This window comes from Erinaceus europaeus, chromosome 10 (genome assembly GCF_950295315.1).
Source record: "Erinaceus europaeus chromosome 10, mEriEur2.1, whole genome shotgun sequence".
In the NCBI taxonomy this organism is placed as follows: domain Eukaryota; kingdom Metazoa; phylum Chordata; class Mammalia; order Eulipotyphla; family Erinaceidae; genus Erinaceus; species Erinaceus europaeus.
In genome coordinates, this window is record NC_080171.1 from 69,080,476 (window position 1) to 69,102,429 (window position 21,954).

General features: G+C 38.0%; 1 protein-coding gene across 14 annotated transcripts in view; it reads left to right on the top strand.

Moving 5' to 3' along the window:
• Window positions 1–21,954, top strand: part of TRPM3 (transient receptor potential cation channel subfamily M member 3) — a 671,125-nt gene that overhangs the window by 396,219 nt on the left and 252,952 nt on the right. For 7 of the 14 annotated variants that reach the window (XM_060199699.1, XM_060199702.1, XM_060199703.1 and 4 more), the window contains one exon: window positions 14,177–14,351. In XM_060199699.1, coding sequence (XP_060055682.1) covers window positions 14,177–14,351 — 175 coding nt within the window. Of the gene's footprint in view, window positions 1–8,580; window positions 8,626–14,176; window positions 14,356–21,954 lie in introns of those variants that run through there. The other 7 variants (XM_060199695.1, XM_060199701.1, XM_060199705.1 and 4 more) reach the window with 2 other exon arrangements.

Sequence of the window (21,954 nt, forward strand, 5' to 3'; positions counted from 1 at the left end):
TTGTTTAATAGTTTCTTTGGATGTGCAGAAGCTTTTCAATTTGATGTAGTCCCATTGATTTGTTTCTGCTTTAGTCTTCCTTGCAATTGGATTTGATTCATCAAAGATGTCCTTGAGGTATAGGTGGAAAACTGTTTTACCAATGTTTTCCTCTAAGTATTTGATTGTTTCTGGTCTAACATCCAGGTCTTTGATCCATTTGGAGTTGATTTTTGTTTCTGGTGAGATAAAGTGGTTCAATTTCATTCTTCTGCATGTTTCAACCCAGTTTCCCCAGCACCATTTATTGAAGAGAGCCTCCTTTTTCCATTTAATCCTTTGGCCCCCCTTATCAAAGATTAGATGTCCGTAGGTGTGGGGATTTATTTCTGGGCTTTCAATTCTGTTCCACTGGTCTGTGTGCCTATTTTTATTCCAGAAACATGCTGTTTTGATGATGATGGCTTTATAATATAGTTTAAGGTCTGGGAGTGTGATGCCTCCATTTCTGTTTCTTTTCCTCAAGGTGGTTTTGGCAATTTTAGGTGTTTCCAGGTTCCAGATAAATGATTGTAGTGTTTCTTCTATTTTCTTAAAGAAGCTTGGTGGAACTTTGATGGGTATTGCATTAAATTTGTATATGGCTCTGGGGAGAATATTCATTTTGATGATATTTATTCTTCCAATCCATGAGCATGGGATATCTTTCCATTTCTTGGTATCAGTTTCTATTTCCTTGAGTAGCAACTCATAGTTTTCAGTATATAAGTCTTTCACTCCTTTGGTCAACTTTATTCCTAGGTATTAGATTGATTTTTCTGAAACAGTAAATGGGAGGGATTTCTGGATGTCTTCTTCTTCAGATTTAGTGTTTGCATAAAAAATGCCACTGATTTTTGTACATTGATTTTGTAGCCTGATACCTTGCCTAATAACTTCCAGTGGTTTTCTGCTGGATTCTTTACGTTTTTCTTTGTATACTATCATATCATCTGCAAATAGTGAGAGCTTGACTTCTTCCCTTCCAATCTGTATCCCTTTGATTTCTTTCTCTTGCCTGATTGCTATGGCAAGAACTTCCAATACTATGTTGAAGAGTAATGGTGACAGTGGACAGCCCTGTCTAGTCCCCAATCTGAGGGGGAATGCTTTCAGCTTCTGTCCATTGAGTATGATGTTGGCTGTAGGTTTGCTATATATAGATTCCACTATCTTGAGGAATTTCCCATCTCTTCCCAGTTTTTGTAGAGTTTTGAGCATGAATGTGTGTTGGATTTTGTCAAAGGCTTTCTCTGCATCTATTGAGATAATCATGTGGTTTTGGCTTTGCTTTTATTGATGTGGTGAATGACATTGATTGACTAACGGATGTTGAACCAGCCTTGCATTCCTGGGATGAATCCCACTTGGTCCTGATGAACAATCTTTTTGACATGTTGCTGTATCCGGTTGGCCAAGATCTTGTTTAATATTTTGGCATCTATGTTCATCAGAGATATTGGTCTGTAGTTTTCCTCTTTTGTTCTGTCCCTATCAGCTTTTGGTATCAGGGTGATGTTGGCTTCATAGAAGGTGGAAGGGAGTATTCCTGTTTCTTCAGTCTTATGGAAAAGCTTAAGAAGTATGGGTACTAACTGTTTCCTGAAAGTTTTGTAGAATTCATTTGTGAAGCCATCTGGTCCAGGACTTTTGTTGTTGGGGAGGTTCTTAACAATAGTTTCAATTTCTTTGTCTGTGATTGGTGCATTTAGATTTTGTAGTTCTTCTTGGTTCAGTTTTGGAAGGGCATATGCTTCTAGGAATTGTTCCATTTCTTCCAGGTTCTCTAGCTTGGTGGCGTATAGTTCTTCATAGAGGTTTCACAGGATTCTCTGGATTTCTGTGGTGTCATTTGTGATATCTTCTCCATCGTTTACAATTCTATTAATTTGAGTCTTCTCTCCTTTTTGTTTGGTGAGTCTGGCTAGGGGTTTGTCAATTTTGTTTAATCTTTCAAAGAACCAACATTTGGCTTCATTGATCTTTTGTATGGTTCTTTTATTTTCGATGTTGTTTATTTCTGCTGTAACTTTAGTGATTTCTGTCCTTCCGGTTGCTTTAGAGTTCCTTTGTTCTTTCTCCTCTAAGTCCTTGAGGTGTGCAATAAGGTCATTCATTTGAGCTTCTTCTTGGTGTTTAATATGTGATTGTATGGCTATAAGTTTCCCTCTCAATACTGCTTTAGCTGTGTCCCAAATATTTTGATAGGTTGTGTCTTCATTTTCATTTGTTTCCAGGAACATTTGAATTTCCTGTTTGGGTGAATCTCTGACCCAGTGGTTCTTAAGGAGTATGTTGTTTAGTTTCCAAATTCTGTGACTTTTAATAATTTTCTGTTTGTTGTTAAATGTTAGTTTTACTCCACTGTGGTCTGAGAAGATACTTGGGATGATTTCAATGCTCTTGAATTTATTGATGCTGTCTTTGTGGCCTAACATGTGGTCTATCCTTGAGTATGTGTTATGTGGATTTGAAAAGAAGGTGTATTCCAGTTTTGGGGGGTGAAGGACTCTGAAAATGTCCAAGAGGTCTAGTCTGTCAATCTCTTCATTCAATTCTCTTGTATCTTTGTTGGTTCTCTGCTTTGTTGATCTGTCTAAGTGTGAGAGTGGGGTATTGAAGTCCCCACTATTATTGTATTACTATTGATATATTTTTGGAATTCTTTCAGTAAGTGCTTGATGTATTTAGATGGTCCCTCATTGGGTGTATAGATGTTAATAATTGTTAAGTCTTCTTGGCTGATTGATCCTCTAATCATTATGTAATGTCCTTTCCTATCTTTTATTACTTTATTTAATTTAAAATCTATCGTGTCTTAGATGAGAATGGCTGTTCCTGTCTTTTTTTGTGGTCCATTAGCCTGTATGATAGTTTTCCATCCTTTCACTTTAAGTCTGTGTTTATCTTGTTGTGACAGATGGGATTCTTGCAAGCAGCATATGGTTGGATTATGTTTTCTGATCCATCCCCCAACTCTGTGCCTTTTGATGGGTGAGTTTAAGCCATTGACATTTATTGATATTATGGATTTAATGTATTGTAGTGCCATTGTTCAAAAATTTATTTTTGTTTGTTCTGATATATTGCCAGTATTATAGTGATGTTCTTGTTTATAAGAACTTTTTAGAACCTCTTTCAGGGCCGGTTTGGTAATGGTTGCCTCCTTTAATTGTTGTTTTTCTAAGAAGGTTTTGATCCTTCCATCTAGTTTGAATGAAAGTCTAGCAGGATATATTATCCTTGGTTGAAACCCTTTTTCAATCAGGGCTCGATAGATAACTTGCCATTCTCTTCTGGCTTTTAGAGTTTGAGTGGAGAAGTCTGCAGATAATTTTATGGGTTTTCCCTTGTATGTGACTTTTTGTTTCTCTCTTGCAGCCTTTAGGATCCCTTCTTTATCCTTACTTCTTCTCATTGTGACTATGATGTGTCTTGGTGTCTTCAGGTCTGGGTTGATTCTGTTTGGTACTCTCTGGGCCTCTTGAATCTTGATGTCCTTTCTGTTATTCAGGTCTGGGAAGTTTTCTTCTATTATTTCCTCTAGAATGTTTGGTTCCCCTTCCTCTCTTTCTTCCTCTGGCAGGCCAATTATACGAATGTTACTTATTTTGAGATCATCCCATATGTCTCTGTTGTTGTTTTCAGTGTCTCTCAATCTCTTTTTAAGCTCTTTCACCTCTTTCTTCATTTTCTCTAACTCATCCTCTGTGTGACTAATTCTGTTTTCTGCTTCTGTTAGTCTGCTTTCCCTTGCCTCAGCTTCTTTCTTCATTACAGCTATTTCAGCTTTCAGTTCTCTAATTGCCTCAAGATAATCAGTATTTTCCTTGGGAGTCTCAACTGTTGTTTCCCTAATACTGCCATTCCTTTCCTCCAATGTTGTTTTCATTTCCGTGATTAATAAGTTTATTATTGCTTGCATACTTTTCTTATCTATGGTTACTTCTGGCTGATTTATAGTTTCTTCTGGGCTCTTGCCTTCATTCATTGGAGTAGCAGTTTTATTTGTTTTTGATCTACCCATTTTATTGGTTTATGTGTTTCTTTTTTTATGCTCTGTTGTTCCTCAGTTGTTGTGTCTTGAGTACAAGCAACACTGTACTAAATACCTTTATGACAATTGCACTCACCAACCTCAAGAATTACAGTAGCAACTTAAGCAAGTATTGAAGCATTTTAATCACTACCAGTTAGCCAAACAATTTCTCCAGTCTGTGAAAAAATAGTAACCAAATCCCAGTGAAGAAGAAATAGAAAAGAAAGAATGGATAGCAAGAATAGACAGTTATGCGAATCTACTATCCACTGTATATTCTAGGGGTAACAAGAGGGGAAAGGGAAGTAGAGCAGAGATACACACATAGAGAGTCCACTATGAGTCAGATTTCTTCCCCAAAATAATTCACAAATTCAGAAAGGCAAAGAAGAAGGAAGGAAGAAGTGTATGACAAGATAAAAAAAAAAAAGAGAGAGACAAGAGAGAGAAAAGAGAAAAGATAAGAAAAAGAGCTATAATTAAAAATCAGTGAAAGGAAAGTTTTTTTATTACTTTATTTTTAATTTAATTTAATTTAATTTTTTTAATTAACTAGGAGGAAGAGGGAGGGGAGAGTCTGTAGAGGAGATAGGAGTAACGAGACAAGTTCCTCCCACAATAGATAAGATGCCAAGTACCCTAGCAATGAAAGATACCCTAAGAGTTAATTCTGATCAACCTAAAGGGGGGGGGAGATATGTGCCTTTATATAATATTAATAATAAAATACAGCAGGGTAAAAAAAAAAAAACCTGTCCCAGATTACCTCAAATCTCATGATCAGAGGCAGCTGATTGTTAAGAAAGAGAAAACAAAAAACAAAAAACCTCAGGACTAGACAAGGATAGCTGAAATAGACAGTTATGAAGATCTACTATCCACTGTATATTCTAGGGGTAGCTAAAGGAGGAAGGGAAGTTGAGCAGAGATACTCGCAGTGAGAGTCCAACTCTGAGTCAGAATTCTTCCCCAAAATAATTCCCAAATATGTATCAGTGAATTCAAAAAGCACACTGTTTGGTGGTGTGGGGGATGGGGCCTATGGCTTTGGAAGCTGTAGGATTAAGGAAGAAAGGATGGCAAGAATGAGAAAAAGAGAAAAAAAAATGAAAGAGAGAAAAAAGAAAAAGATACGAAAAAGAACAGTCATAAAAGAGCGGTGAAAGGAAAGAGTTATTTATTTATTTATTTATTTATAATTATTTAATTAGCTATGCGGGGTGAGGTGGGGGGCGTTGGCTACTTAGAAAGAAAAAAGGCCAGAGGTTTCAGAAGGGTATAGACTTAGAATGAATGATACTCCCTGGTGGGACAGGAATTTTGGTAAAGAAAGGGGCTCAGCAGGGGAGCCTGCTAGGAGCTGGTCCCCAGGGACTGGTTGGAGGGGGTAGGGGGAGGAGGTGTGCTTAATAATTTAACAGAAAGAAAAAAAAGTTTTTTCCCTTTTTTCCTACTCTATATTTTAACCCAAATTAAGTTATAGTCACCTCCTTAGTGTCACCGCTAGGACCCCTTATTGACTGGCCTACTAAAGGCAGAAAATCTTACGGTTTCCAGAAGATGTGATCAGAGCTCAAGCCACTAGCAGCTTCTCAGTCCGCCATCTTCCTGGAACCCAAGAGACGTTTTTAAAACTCATAATCATAAGGGACCAGGGAGTGGCCTGTCTGGTTAAGTGCACACATTACCATGTGCAAGAGTTTGAATCCCAGATCCCCACTGCAGGTCTCTTTCCTTCTCCCTTTCTATCGTCTCCTCCTATGAATTTCTCTTCATCCTAGCAAATAAAATAGAAGGGGGGGGAGAAATGCCACCAATAATGGTGAATTCATATAGTAGGCACTGAGCTCTAATGATAACACTGATGGCAATAAAAAAAAAGTAAGTAAATAAATCTAATACTCATTTTACCCTTCCTTAGTCCTAAAGCAGGTTGAAAAATACAGGCTTTGAGAAGCCCACACTGAGAAAAATAACTGAGTTATCTTGCAAGGAATCTCTTCCCCTTATGGAGAAAAACAAGTATCTAGAAGTGAAGCATCTTGTGTGTGGTTTTAATTTGAATACCTAATAGTTGATTTTATACCTTATATTCCCAAATGCTTTCCTAAGCATCAATTTAGATGCAGAATTAATGGTGTTAAAAACATAATGACAATGACTCACACAACTGGCTGGCATTCACCAACTATGTAAATCTCTAGTTCTCACTAAAAGATATTTGTGTTAATTATCTACTCCCAAGTATAGGGAAACACATTTCAATTATAATTTGGTTGTATTAAATATGTAATATATCCTACCTCCAAAAATATGAAAGCAGTAGCTAACATATCTGCTCCAATAAAAACACTAAGGAGATCATCTGGCTAGTGAGATGTATTTTTTCTTTTTTTTTTTTCTATCATCTCTAGATGCTTCCTTGGGCTCACTCTGCTGCTCACCAGCTCAAAGACTTCCTATCATGTTTTCCTCTATAAACCTATTTGCTAAAACATTCTCTGTCAAATAATCTTTATAGTTTTAAGAGTTATGAACTTAGTTAATAGGAAGAATCTTGAGTATTCTAAGAAAAGAACTGATTCAAGATTTATGTAGTTTCCAGATTGCAAAAGAGATACGATAAATTGCTGTGAGTACTAGGAATTTAAATCAAATGAAAATCTTTGTGCAAAGCTGTGGTATTGTGCAAAGTTTTATTTATCAAGTAGGCAGTAAACTTATGTCCCTTAAAATAAGACTAATGGCATTAATGTTTATCTTCCCATTGCTACATAATTGCTAATGCCCCTTAAATACCTCCAGGACTGCTTGAAAAACACAAGATATTAAGGACTGGGTGGGTTTTTATGCCTTTGTTATATAGTTCAAATAGAGGAAATGATAGCCAGGCCTGGAGCCAGTGAGTCAAAGACCAGGCTACCCTAGTGGGAAGTTTGATGATAAAATTAAGTGCAATGCTTTATTTAATGGTCCTTGTGATTTATGCCAGCTTTATTTGAACTTTCCCTTTGCCACCAGAGTTATTGCTAGGGCTCAATAACTGCATGACGGCTCCACTGATCCCAGTGACCATTTCCTTTCTTTTTCTCCTTTCAATTTCCTTTCTAACAGAGACACAGAGAGAGACAGAGAGAAAGAACAAAGATAAGGAGAGACATCTGCAGCATCACCTCATCACTCATTTTTTTCCTTTATTGGGGGATTAATGTTTTACAATAGACAGTGAATACAATAGTTTGTACATGTATAACATTTCTCAGTTTTCCACGTAACAGTACAACCCCCACTAGGTCCCCTGTCATCCTTATCCAGGGCCTGTATTCTCCTCCCTTAACTCATGAATCTTCCATCTTATAGGAGCGGATGGGAGCTTACAGGTCCTCACACATAGTAATATGTACACTCTACCAGGTGGACCACTGCCTAGCCCATTGATAATTTAAACTTTTGCCACATATAATATATTGGTAAAGCCTCACTACATGCATTCTTTCTTCATAATGTACATAAATAATATAAAGTCTATATTACGTATGTGCCATTTAAGAGCTTGTGAATTCTCCATACATCATCAAGAATCACATAATGTCAGAGCTGGCAAAGCCAGTAAATTGTTATTACCATAAGATTTTTGTTGAAAAACAGAAATGTTCACCCGCAACTAACAGGCTCAGTCTAAAGTTCTTCAGGATCTCCAGGAAAGCATCTCTCACAGAAAGTTTGAACTCTCCTGCCTAAGCAACTGTACTGTCAGAATCACATCATTTGTGCCCTTAGACTCAATAAAGATTCACCTATAATGCTCCATTTCCATATAAACGTGAACCATTTTGAACAGGAAAAAAAATTATGGCTGAGGTGAGACCATTTGGTGGCACATCTGATAAGCTCACACATTATAGTGTGTGAGGACCCAGGTTCAGGTCCCCAATCCCCACCTATGGGGGGGGGAGTTTCATGAGCTGAGTGTTGCAGTTGTGCTACAGATCTCTCTCTCTCTCTCTCTCTCTCTCTCTCTCTCTCTCCCTCTCTCTCTCTGTCTCATATCTATCCCCTCTCTTCCTTTCCATTTTTGTCTCTATCCAATTTTTTTTTAATTATCACATAGGTTCATAGGCATTTTTGATCATACAAAGTGAACCCAATGGAAAATCAGAAGGTTTAGTTTGATCAAAACACCAGGCATTTCACTTCTACACACTGAATGGTTTCATAAATATGTCAGCTGATCAGAGACTCTGGTCCCATCAGCAAAAAGAAAAGCAAAACAAAACCCATCTTTGGGAATGTTAAGACATTCTTCTATCCCTGCTACCTCCTGTCCTCATACCACTCATCCCAGTCTCTGTTTAACTTGTTAACTCTATGTAATTGTACTTGAGTCAGAACAAAGTGGGGCAAGAGTCCAGAAAGGTATCTTCTACAGTGAACCATCCACAAAACTCTAGTTTGTAATTTTTTAAGTTTCAAATCTGTCTAGAATCTCACAGAATGCTGCTGCTAAATTCACATTTTTGCAGGATATAATGTTGCCAATCCCGAGATTCCAAAAGTTAAAGAGTGTGGTAAGCATCTTAACATTTCCTACTTAATCAACTCTACCTTGCTCTAAAATTCTAATGGAAATCTCTTGAGAACTACTCCAAGTCACTGGTTATGGCAGAAAATGAAAAATTATTGTAATCAACTTACAATCAATTTACTTACTTCTCCCTAAAATTAGAATAACATGTACTTGAAAAAAAATTCAGATGGTAGGAAATTTTTTCATGAATACTACATATTATCTATTTTTAAACTGTAAATATAAACAACCACTTTTGAATGACAAGTATAACTGAGCAAGGCATGCATTTTGAGGATTGCCAAGGAAGTTTATATTCCATTTTTATGGGCTAAAAAAATGGGAGGGGACCTATGAAACCATCAGGATTTGTAGTGGATTCTCAAAATGTTTGTCTTTTCGTTATAAAGTACACCATAAATTATTAACATATGAAAAATAGCATTCTTGATATTTAAAAAATGCCTCTCCTTTACTAATGAAATCATATGCTACAAATTCTAATTTTTCAATTTCTCTAGAGATTTACTAATACTTTATCTAAAATGTAATTTAGAAGAGAAAGTATGAGCAAGGCAATTAAATAACAGGGAAAAGGAGGGAAGGAGAGAAAGGGAATATAACAATGCTTCAGCCTATAAAGTCTAGGCAATCGATATGATTGGCCAAGGATAATGTCATATAGTCCCCCTAGGTATAAAGTTTTCTTTAAAAACCCATTCTGGAATTTGTTTCAGAAATCTCAGGGAGTTCTATGATGATAAGACATCATCAAAACCCGAGTTGTGCTTAATTCATTTAGAGGCACTATAAGGGGGATTTACAGAGGTCCATTGGCAAGTTTAGCTATAGGCTTCAAGAATCCAAGAGCCCCTTAAAATCAGAGAAACATTTTTGTGTCTATCCATATACATATTTATTTTTTCTGGAGAAAGAATAGTTTTCTTCAGATTCTCAAAAGTATTCAAAAATCCTTGACTCAAAAAAAAAAAAAAAAAAAGATTAGGAATCATTGCCTTTAATCATTACTTATTATTTCACATCATTGTCTTTTCTCAAAAACAAAGGCACTATATTTTTGTGTGTCCTGATAGGAAGACTTAATGTTGCCAGATATTGACAAGCTTGATTTACAATTTACACAAAGCATGAAATATGTAGGCATAATATGCCTCTCTACCACCAATAACTAAAGATGCTTTTATGGATCAAGAAAACAGTTTACTTGGATAATGCACCTGCTTTGCCATGAGAATCATCTAGGGTTAAGCCTGGTCCCCACTGTATTGGAAGAAGATTAGGTTGTCTTTTCTTCTCCTCTGTTTCTACCTGGAAAAAAAAAGAGAGAGAGAGAGAGATGCCAGAGCATTAAAGCCCTGGATGGCCAAAAAGATGCTTTTGCTTTTATTCTCTCATAGAACAAATCTAGTTTTCTTTTCTTTTTTTAATATTTATTTATTTATTCCCTTTTGTTGCCCTTGTTGTTTTTATTGTTGTAGTTATTGTTGTTGCTATTGATGTCATTGTTGTTGAATAGGACAGAGAGAAATGGAGAGAGGAGGGGAAGACAGAGAAGGGGAGAGAAAGATAGACAACTGCAGACCTGCTTCACCACTTGTGAAGTGACTGCCCTACAGGTGGGGAGCCAGGGGCTTGAACCAGGATCCTTACGTTGGTCCTTGCACTTTGTGCCACCTGTGCTTAACCCACTGTACTACCAGCCAACTCACCCAAATTTCTGATTTTCATCATAAAAAGAAATGGGAGAGAATTAGGAACCATTGGTATATTAGATATATTAATACACACAAAAAAGTAGATGATATTTTGTTACTTTGTTCCATTCAATTATAAGCACTGTCATACACATATCCACACAGAGAGAGATAGCTGTTTTCATCATTTTTAATGATAATATCTTTATCCCCAAAATAGGAAATATTATCTAAAATCTTCTTCATTCAAGAGGTTATATAGCACATTGTCAGGCAGTCAATTGATCAAATAAACCTATGGCAATTGACCCTTTACTCCTGCCAAAGTGAAGAGAGATTTCCAGAAACAGCAGAGGAAGTCAGGCACTGTTTTGCTTATCTGAGAGATAAAAGAGGAAAAAAGGAATGACACTCACAAGTAGTAATCTATGTAGGTGTGACTTGGAATGGAAGTGAAGGCAGGGTTGTAGAAGTGAATTAAAATGGGCAAAGATAGGCAGATGATAGATAGATAGATAGATAGATAGATAGATAGATAGATAGATAGATAGATAGACAGACAGACAGACACAGGCAGACAGGCAGATAGATAGATACAAGATACAAGTCAGCCCCCATATCTGTGACCTTGGGAGAACTACTGCAGTTTCCACTAGAGAGGGGGTGGAGGGTAGGGACACAGAACTCTGGTGGTAAGAACAGTGTGGAATTATAATTCCCCTTATAATAATCTTACAATTTTGTAAGCCATGACTGAAATAAATAAATTTTAAAGAGAGGTTTTCAGTCATCTATCTGTAATCAGTTAACAATAGATTATGCCAGGATATTCTATAAATTATGTCCTAGGCCTTCTCCTTCCAGTGAAAATGCTGAGTGGATCATACAGTTCATCTTTGAGTAGGAGTGAAGATTTAACTGGCAAAATCAGTGTATAAGAGTCAGAATTTTATCTTATTTTCATTTATTTTAGTTTTAGTTTTGCCTCCAGGGTTATCACTGGGACTTGATGCCTGCACTACGAACCCACTGCTCCTATGGACATTTTTAAAATTTTTTTTGGACAGAAAAGAGAGAAATTGAGAAGGAATGGAAAGATATATACCTGCAGACCTGCTTTACTGCTTGTGACGCAACTCCCCTGCATGTAGGGAGCCAGGGGCTTGAGCTGGGATCCTTGCATGGGTCCTTGAGTTCTGTGCTGTGTGCTTAACTCAATGCACCACTGCCCAGCCCCCTAAGAGTCAGAATTTTTTAAAGAAAAATTTGTCTCTTAGAAGATCCTAGAAGTTCAAATGTGCCGCTTAAAACAAAATACCTGAATAGCAAATTATTCGCTGATATGAAGCAATATGGGGACATGGGGTAAATAAAAACAATGGGGACAATTTAATACCATAATGCTTTGGAAAAATACCTCATAAATGTAACACTGAACATTAGAAAAGACATTGTTTTCCAAGACAAATTAAAATACAAGTCTATCAAAGAGGTATTTTGGATGTCAGTAAATTCCCCTTCAAAAGTAAAGTTTTGTATAAACATCTCAAGCTAGCTCTTAATCTTCAAAGTACCTTTCAAAAGGAACTTAATTAATCCTCATAAGCAACAGGAATGGAAAAAACACCTCCTCCACAGACACTCAAACAGAGCTTTTGTCTGAATCATTCAGGGCTTCTGGGTCATAGGAGAGCAAGACCTTTCACTTCCTTCTCCTTGGTTCAAAGGAACAACTTTCAAACCTTCCCCTGAACAGAAAGTTCTGATGAAACCACAAGTAGCTTCTACCACACACACACAGTCAGCCCTCCACCCCTGGAAAACAGAAAAAGAAATTTTGGCACCTTGCCTTGCTCAACCATCATCATTTTCAAGATCACTTTTAACATCTAGATTTCAAACAGCATCCATTTTTGTGCAACTGGCATTTTGAACCTTTCCATTCAGATGAAAAACTGTGGAAAACACTACAGAGAAAAGATAAGGCCCTCAGAAACTGATGTGCGTTTATGTTAGAAGCAAAAAAGGTCATACAAGTCAAATCACATTTCATATTCCTGGAATAAGCTGCCAAACTCCCAACTACTATTTCTCACAGGGAGGCCTTTTCTTCATTTAAGATAAAGCCACAACAGGAGGAAGAAGAGAGAGATGTGCAAAGACTAAGGGCTTGTTGTTGTTCATTTTTTTACAGCAGTGTGGCAGAATTTTAATACTTAAAAAAAAAAACACATAACTAAAAAACCCCTTTTAGTAGTTATAGCATTGAGCATTGTTCTGAGAAGGCAGAAATAAACTATAATGTGGCAGTAGTGAGCAAATGAAAGTTACTCAGTAAGCAATGATGAGGCTTGAGATATCACTGGAAAATGAACTTAGTTTCCTCATAGAAACCTTTTTTTAATACTTCTCTTGAGTATGTTCATTAGGTTGAACAGCATGTTAAGTCTAATGGTAAAACAACCTCCATGTGTTCTAACTCCATAATAAAACAGTGAAGTTTTAGCATGTGGATTACCATAATACTTTGGGGAAGGTCTTTGAAAATTCCTAGCTTAACCAAATTACAATGTGCCTGGAACCTCGCTCTGAAATAACAAATACAAGCATGGCAGTGGTCCCATCTCCTGGGCACTTTATCACAGCTGTCATGCTATTAAGAATCAATAATCATTAATCGCACGTGGAGCAATGCGCAAGGACCAGTGTAAGGATCCTGGTTCAAGCCCCGGCTCCCCACCTGCAGGGGAATCACTTCACAAGCCGTGAAGCAGGTCTGCAGGTGTCTATCTTTCTCTCCCTCTCTCTGTCTTCCCGTCCTCTCTCCATTTCTCTCTGTCTTATATAACAACAATGATATTATCATCAACAACAACAGCAATAACTACAACAACAACAAAAAAAAGAAAAACAAACAAGGGCAAAAAAGGGTAAATAAATAAATAAGCACCCAAAAAAATAATCAATAATCAATCTAAGGGGTCAGATGGTAGTGTACCCGGTTACACACAAAATAAATGTGCACAAGGACCAAGGTTCAAACCCCAAACCTCCACTTGTGGGGGGGAAGCTTCCCTGGTGGTGAAGCAGGGCTGCAGGTGTCTCTCTTTCTCACTACTTATCTCCCCCTTCCCTCTCATCTCTCTGTCCTAGCAAATTAATTAATTAAATGTTAAAAAAATAACCATCAAGATGACCAATTATGGTGAGAGACAGATAAACCTGGAATTTAACCTGTGGCTGATTTGATAAGTGAACAGAATGTCCCCAAGCTGAGTCTGATAATCCCTCATCAAAAGAGCCATTTAGACATTTTCTTCACACTTTGGAATGTGAGGAAGGTGGCATGCTGTAACTATCCATTCTTCAAAGAGGAAACAACCACTGGGTGCTTTAAAGACCTGCTTAAGATCACCTTTGGCTTCTGGTCTTGGGCTGCTGACTTTAGTGCTTCATCTACTAACCAATTCCTTTCTCTACCTCCCCACCCTCTGCCTTCCCCTGAAAACCTCACAATCTGCACCTTTACCCAGTCTAGCATCTTGTGGGTTGGGGGGGGGGGGGTTGGATAAAGTCAAATGGACTCTCTGATGGGCAGAGTCCACTGTAGGACCTTCTGTACATTTTTGCTTAGTATTTTATCCCTTCATGTGCAGTTACTGCCCTCTACACTCAGTAATTTTAGTTTGTACTTTTTTGTTTTTCTCTCTCTGTCTCTCTCTCTCTTTCTCTTTCTTTGGTTTACTGGTCTTCTTGTGTCCCTTTTTCCCCCCACCCCCTCTTTCTCGCTCTCTTCTTTCTTTTTCCTTCCTTTTTTTATTTCCTTTTCTCCTGCAGGAATCGGGCAGGGTGTCCCAGTGGTGGCTCTCATCGTGGAAGGCGGACCCAATGTCATCTCTATCGTCTTGGAATACCTTCGTGACACCCCTCCCGTGCCAGTCGTCATCTGTGATGGAAGTGGACGGGCATCTGACATCTTGGCATTTGGGCACAAATACTCAGAAGAAGGCGGGTAGGTAATTGGCTGGGCCCTGTAGTAACTTTGTGAGCTACTGTAGAGCTGTGTTCCATATTTGGAAAAAGAAACTTTATGAAGGTGTTTGGCATGGGAGGTTGAGAGTGGAAAGCATGGAAGAAAGCTCGAAGTGTTTTATCAAGTGTAAAAGAACATAGTAAAAGCACCAACAGCCCACATTAACTGTTAAGAAGAGGGGAGAGGGGCCAAGGGACAAGGTGCCCTTCCTTCCTCCCAACAAGCCAGAAAATACACTCAACTGTGATGTGTGGGACACAGCTAATAAGGACCACATTGTGTGGGGGAGGGTTAGTAACAATAGCTATGTGGCTATTTACAAATAGTGATCATTGTGGTCAAGTGGTGGTGGACTTGGCATAAGCGCGCGCGCGCACACACACACACACACACACACACACACACACACACACACACACACATTACCATGCACAAGTTTCAAGCCCTAGCTTCCCACCTGCAGGGGAAAGCTTCACAAGCAATTTCTATCAATATATCTATCTCCTCTTCCCCTCTCAGTTTCTCTATGTCCTAACAAATAAACATTTTAAAAAATATTTTTAAAAGTACAAAGCATTTGGTGGTTCATAAATCAGACCCCTCTAGGTTGGTAGCTAGAAAATGAAATCTCAAGGCCTGGGTGCTGGCAAACTTGGTTGAGTGCACACATTATAGTGTGCAGGGACTCGGCTTTGGGCCCCTGGTCCCCACCTGCAGGAGGGAAGCTTCATGAGTGGTGAAGCAGTGTTGGCAGTGTTATAGATGTCTCTTCTGTCTTTCTCCCTGTCTATTTACCCCTCCCCTCTAATTTCTCTTTGTCCTAGCAAATAAAATAGAATGTTTTAAAAAGAAAGTAAAATTTCTCTATAAACAGGCTTGAAGCCCTGGAAGTGCTTTCCTGGGTCTCACTGCCCAAAACTGCAGAAAAATTCCCATCATAGACTAGCCTGAAATGCAGATACTCTTATAGGTGACTGTGTCAAAGTATTTCAAAACTCAATGCAAAAATGGGAAACTTCTTGATCTAATCAAGATCCCAATACATGAAACTAGGAATGGTAACTGTGATGATCTCTTACATATCTCCCTTTGTTTTTTGATGGAGACAGAGAGAAATTAGAGAGAGGAGAGAGAGGGGGACACCTGCAGCACTGCTCTGCTTCTCATGGGCATCTTGTGCCCTGCATGTAGAAACTGGGGGTTTGAACCCAGGTCCTTAAGCATGGTAATATGTGCACTTTACCTGGTGTGCTACCACCTGGTCTCCTTTATTTATATTGGTCATCACCAAACAGGAGTTCACTGTTCTGGTCTATTTGAGAGAGAGAGAGAGAGAGAGAGAGAGAGAGAGAGAGAGAGAGAGAGAGAGATCATAGCTTCCCAGTGGAGTAGACCAGGCTTGATCCTGACTTATGCACATTACAAAGCAGACCCACACACAGCTGAGCTATCCTACCCACACAGAGCTCACTGTAAGTCTGTTAGCTAGACAAAACATAGTTATAGTCATAAAATAACCTCTGAACCTGCCTATTTTCAGACACTCCCTCCACCTTCCTCTCACCCCACTTGACTGAGAGTAAAGAGACCCCACATAGTAGTTCCATGCTATTCCTCCTCTCCATTCCATACTCACTCTGCCAGCAGCTCTTCACTCCAGGTGAACCTTTAGAGCAGCATAAGTGGAGGTCCCGCAGTGGTATACACAGTTTGAGTGCATGTTACCAATGTTACTATGTGTAAGGACCCAGGTTCAAGCCCTCAGTCCCCACCTATGGGGGGGGTGGGCAACTCCAGGAATGGTGAAGCAAATCCGCAGGTGTCTCTCTGTTTCTCTCCTTTTCTATCTCCCCCTCCCTCTCAATTCTTTCTGCCTTTATCAAGGAATAAAATTTTCAAAAGAATTTTGAGAGCTCAATAATAAATTTCTACTTCTAAAAAAAAAAAAAGGCAAAAAATGGACATAGGGACATAGAGAGATCAATAATAAATTTCTACTTCTAAAAAAAAAGGCAAAAAATGCACATAGGGAGAGGGTAGATTTCTCTTGCAGTCACTGAACCTTAATGATAATCCTGGTGTCAATAAAATAAATAAATAAATAAATAAATAAATAACACAATCCCCTGCTGAGTTCTTGAACTTATGGATGGAGAAGGAGGGCCTCCAGTTTAGAACATCAGATATCTAGTGACTAGCTCCCATTAGAGCTCTCAATTTATATATAAAAAAAAGTTAGATTTTGTAATGAAGTCAGAGTGTGCCTTCAAATATTGTTCAACTTCTTATTGTTTTCTCTTTTGATAGTAAATATTGATCTATTTTCTTGCTAAGGAACAAAAAAGAGAACATCAAATATTTCCATGCCCAAGACCAACCAAAATTCAAGATTCCCAACTGTGATTTAATTAAAATTTTCAACCCAACTTTTTACTGATTTAATTATTGTAGTTTTCTTATTTTTAAATTCTTTTACCTGATGCCTAGTTTTTATCATTATTTTGGATTGTGTGCCTTGAAAAAAATATTAATTAATAAGTTGCCTTTCCTGAGTCTGTCGTTACACAGGAGAAGTGTTACACATTTTATAACTAGTTGGGACTCCATATAATTTAACCTTGGGGATAAGTGCATAGATATTAAATGCTTTAGAGGCCAGGAGGTGGCACACCTGCTTGAGTGCACGTTATAATGCACAAGGACCCAAGTTCAAGCCCCTGGTCCCACCTCCAGGGGGAAAGCTTTGCAAGTGGTAAAGCAATGCTGTAGGTATCTCTCTGTCTGTCTGTCTGTCTCTCTCTCTCTCTTTCTCTCCCTTTCACCTCCTTCCCTCTCAATTTCTGCCTGTCTCTATCCAATAAAAAAATAAAGATAATAAAAATAAAGATAAATAAATAAAATGTTTTGCAGAAAACTGAAAAATGTTGCACAGCAGGTATCAACAACTGTGTTTACTATATTTCATATATTTTACTATATAACTGTATATATTATAAAATATATTCTATATATTTTACTATATAACTGTATTTACTAAACCATATAAACTATTAGTGCCCCCCAATACAAAAAAGAACCAAGATACAATTTTATATCTTAGAAAATTATTAAACTTAAAACTTTAAAATTCAAAGAAACATTTCTAAATGTTTCTTAAAGAAAAACTTTTAAAGCTTTATATTGACTAGTCTGGATATATAGATATATAGAGAATTTAAGATTTTAGTACCCAAAAAAAGCCTTAGATATGGTAAGTGGTCTGAACTGTTATGAGGTTGCCAATGAGGCAAAGACTGAAAGACTTCACATCCTTTGTGTATCAGATATTATGAACAATACATGGTAGACGTCTTATTCTTAAAGGAGAATGGGAACTACCAATAAAATTTTAATCTTCCTTCTCCAAGGAGCTTAATCAGCATCCCTCCATTCTAGATTAGCTGCAGTAAAAGCATCAATTGAGAACCAAGTGTTCCATGGTGGAAGATGTGGTATGCTCACACCTATAGTGAGGAGAAGTGTCACTGAGCATGGGACAATCACAACCTAGTAAACTGTCACTGCCTCCAATAAAGTGATTTTCAAAAGAAAAGCTGGGGGGAGGGGCTGGATAGTGGCTGAGCAGTGAAGCATGACTGCTGGTGTCTCTGTCCTCTACCTCTCTATCTCTTTCTGTCCTATCAAATAACATACAAAGGGGGAAAAATTAGGGGAAATGGCCAGTGGATACATAGTGCTGGCACCAAGCCCCAGCAATAACTCTGGTGGCAATAAATTAAAGGGGAAAAGTAAACAAAGTTCTATAGAAGTGATAAAAGGAGAAGATATGATACATGGTTTCAAATCACATAATTGGATCTTAGCAGAGTAGTAACAAGTTTTTCTCTTCAAACACACATAAAAAAATGATCAAAGATGGGAGAAAGTCATCATTTTAAAAACCCAGGTGAAGGGTGAAGTCTGTATCCCTAAGGCTTATCCTGTGTCTGTGTGTTCCCTAATGTCTTCCGTAATGATCAAGAGATTTCCTTCCAAACCTGAAGGCTGTAACAATCCTATCATTTGTCTCTATCATATCTGCAAAAGGGAAATTGATTTTTGATGGACTGTCATCTAGCCTGATTTAGACATAATTGGAATGTCAAGTGAGAAGGAAGGAAACAAGTATCAAGCATGCTGACTTCACTGTCCATTTTAGTTTTTGCTAATCACACCTTACCTTGTCACTTTTAAAAAATGTTCAGTAGGAAAGCATTTCAAAGGGGCCAGATGGTAGTGTACTAGGTTGAGTGCACATGTTACCATATGCAAGGATCAGGGTTCAGGGCCCCAGTCCCCACCTGCAGTGGGAAGCTACATAAGCAGTAAAGCAGTGCTGCAGGTGTCTCTCTCTCCCTCTCTACCTGCATTTTCCCTCTCAATTTCTGTCTCTAGCCAAAATAATAATAGTAATAGTAATAAGTATAAAAAAGAAAGTATGTCAAAATTTAATGCTGTCTCATTATTTATTTACACCTCAGAAGGGAGGTATAAAAGTTGGGGACAGATTGTACAGAGAATAATGCCTATTCATGGCATTATTTTTAAAAGATGTGTTGTCTTTGTAAATGGCTTTCCAAGTTAAAATTTATTGAATTCCTGATATATGCAGGAAACTCTAAGAGGATGAGCAAGATATGACCTATGTGGCAATAACTTTATAACAAAGACTCAAATAGACACAAAGGCATAGAGGTCAGGTGTGCTGTCATAAACAGATAATAGGATTAAGAACCCAGAGGAGAAAGCTCTTCACAATAGCATTTATAATGAGTCTATTCAGTGAATGGTATATGCTAATTAGTCACAAAATTCATTATCATCATTCTACTGCTCCACTTCCCATTTTTGATCAAGAATTTATCTAAACTTGGGTAGGGAGGGACATGTTAGTAAGACTGAGACAAAAGTTGATACTTGACCCAATTTTATGAAATCTAACACAGAAAAAAAGAACCAATTTGAGTTAGACTGAAGGAAATATGGTAAAGGGGACAATGTCTATAAAATAGTGTGGTGATATATACATATATATAATTTTACTCTGACAAAATTTAATTTTATGTAACTTATAAACATCTATATAAAGGAATTATTTTAATATGTTGAGGTCCTATAATTGCATTTATATAAATAAAAGTACATGTTTAATATTTAAGTGAAAACTTAAAGGTATGATTAATAATGCATTTTTAAAATAAACCACCAAGTGATATTCAATGCTTGTTTTAGGCCAAAATATTATAGTATACACTTCCTTATTATTTCATGTAAACTAGTAGAATAGCAAATATAGCTATACAAGTTAGTTGGTGAATTCTAAGATAGAAAGAGATTATTGCTTGGAGTAGATAAAAAAGTTTTTATGGTAAGAACATTACTGCACCTTTTCCCTTGTGGAATATATGTAAGCAGACAGACAGACAGATAGGAGATAGAGTGAGCTATAAAGACAGCACTGTCATTGTTTCCAACTTCCACAGGGTTAAAGAGTGCCAATTCGGGAGTTGGGCGGTAGCACAGCAGGTTAAGCGCACGTGGCACAAAGCACAAGGACCGGTGTAAGGATCCGGGTTTGAGCCCTCCGGCTCCCCACCTGCAGGAGAGTCGCTTCACAGGCGGTGAAGCAGGTCTGCAGGTGTCCATCTTTCTCTCCCCCTCGCTGTCATCCCCTCCTCTCTCCATTTCCCTGTCCTATCCAACAACGATGACATCAATAACTACAACAATAAAACAAGGACAACAAAAGGGAATAAAAAAATAAATAAATATTTTAAAATAATAATAAATAAAGAGTGCCAATAATTTAAGAGCAAAATAAATACCTTTCTCTTACAGTTTGCCACTTGAATCCTCCATGTTCTGTATAACATGGGGAAAGTAAAACACTGACTCAAAAACACTGTTGTCTAGAGATCATAGAAGTCTATTAATGTAAGCTGGCTAATCAAGGCTATAGAGAGAGCTCCTTGGGTTGAGTGCATGTTTTGCCATACCTTGAGGCCCAGGTTTGAGCCCCAGCACCTCATACTGTATCACCAGAAGAAGCTCTAGTATTGTGATCTCTCTCTCTCTCCCTCTCCCTCTCCCTCTCCCTCTCCCTCTCCCTCTCCCTCTCCCTCTCCCTCTCCCTCTCTCCTGAAAATAAGTCAGCCTGTGAGACCCCAGTCCCACAAATACATGTATTTTCTGAGCTAGAGAGAGAAAGCATTCATGCTGTGGCATATACAAAACCAGGGATAGAACCTGAAGCCTTGGGCTTGCAAGTCTTGTGTTTTACTGAGGAGCTATTTTTCAGGCTGCTTACATGGATTTCCTAAGGTCATTCAGTTGATGTACTAGCTTATTCCTTTTGTAAGTTACTTGCTGACTAGTTCAAAATATATGACCAATTAAAAAGGGAGAGGAAAGATTAAGGGATAAAAAAAAAAAAAGCAAAATGGTTCCCCTTTGATTGTAAATGGTGTTTGGGGTGACTGCTGGATCACTGGAACTTTGAGAAGACTCACATAGTCATTAAGCAGCTGACCCTGGGTCCATACTCCCAGAGGGATAAAGAATAGGAAAGCTAACAGGGAAGGGGACGGGATACAGAGTTCTGGTGGTGGGAATTGTGTGAAGTTGTATCCCTCTTATCCTATGGTTCTTGTCAGTGTTTCCTTTTTATAAATAAAAATTATAAAAAATAAAAAATAAAGTTTTTAAAAATATATCTTATACTTATTTTAATTGGGGAAGGGAAGAGATACAGAGAGACTAGAACACTGCTCAGCTCTGGCTTGTAGAGCTGCTGAGGATTGAGCCTGAGACCTAAGACCCTCAGGCTTAAAAGTCTTTGCAGAATTACTATGCTGTCTCCCACCCTATATTAGAAGCTCTTACTCTTCAGTTTCTTCTGATTTAGCAATCACAAAGGAAATTCAGTTAAAAGCCCCAATTTGTAGCATTGATTTCCACGTTTTAAAAACTTCAATACCTCCATCTTAAATGAAATCTCAGGTGCAAATATACAAGACAGACAAGCTCCAAATTCATGTCATTGAAACTGGGATTCAAGGGCTACAGCACTAGTTCTCTTTTTGATCATGATCACCCTTGTTAAAGGCTTATTCTGAAATGAAAACCACCTGTCCCCACTCAGACCTACTAAACTAGGGGGATCCACCATTTTGTATTTTAACTAGCCAAGAGAATGTAAGGGTGAATGTGAGAATATGAGGGTGATCTGGCTGTGCTATTTGCCACACCTTGATTTCCGGAGCTGATTCAGCTGATGGAAGAGAATAACTTTCCCAGAATACAAATGGGCAGGTCTTCGACTGAGGGGATACAAGTAGCTGAGCTCCTCTGCTAGAGCCTTCAAACAAATTCTCAAAATCGCACCCAGGAGAATATAATGCTATTGGTCCAGAGGCGTTACTTTGAGAACCATTGTTCCTGAGTCTCCTTCATAAAGCTACTCAAGATTCAAGGGACTTTTGGAAGATCATTAACTAGCCGAGAGGTCAAGTCCATCCATATTCCTTTGCATTCTGCCCCAAAT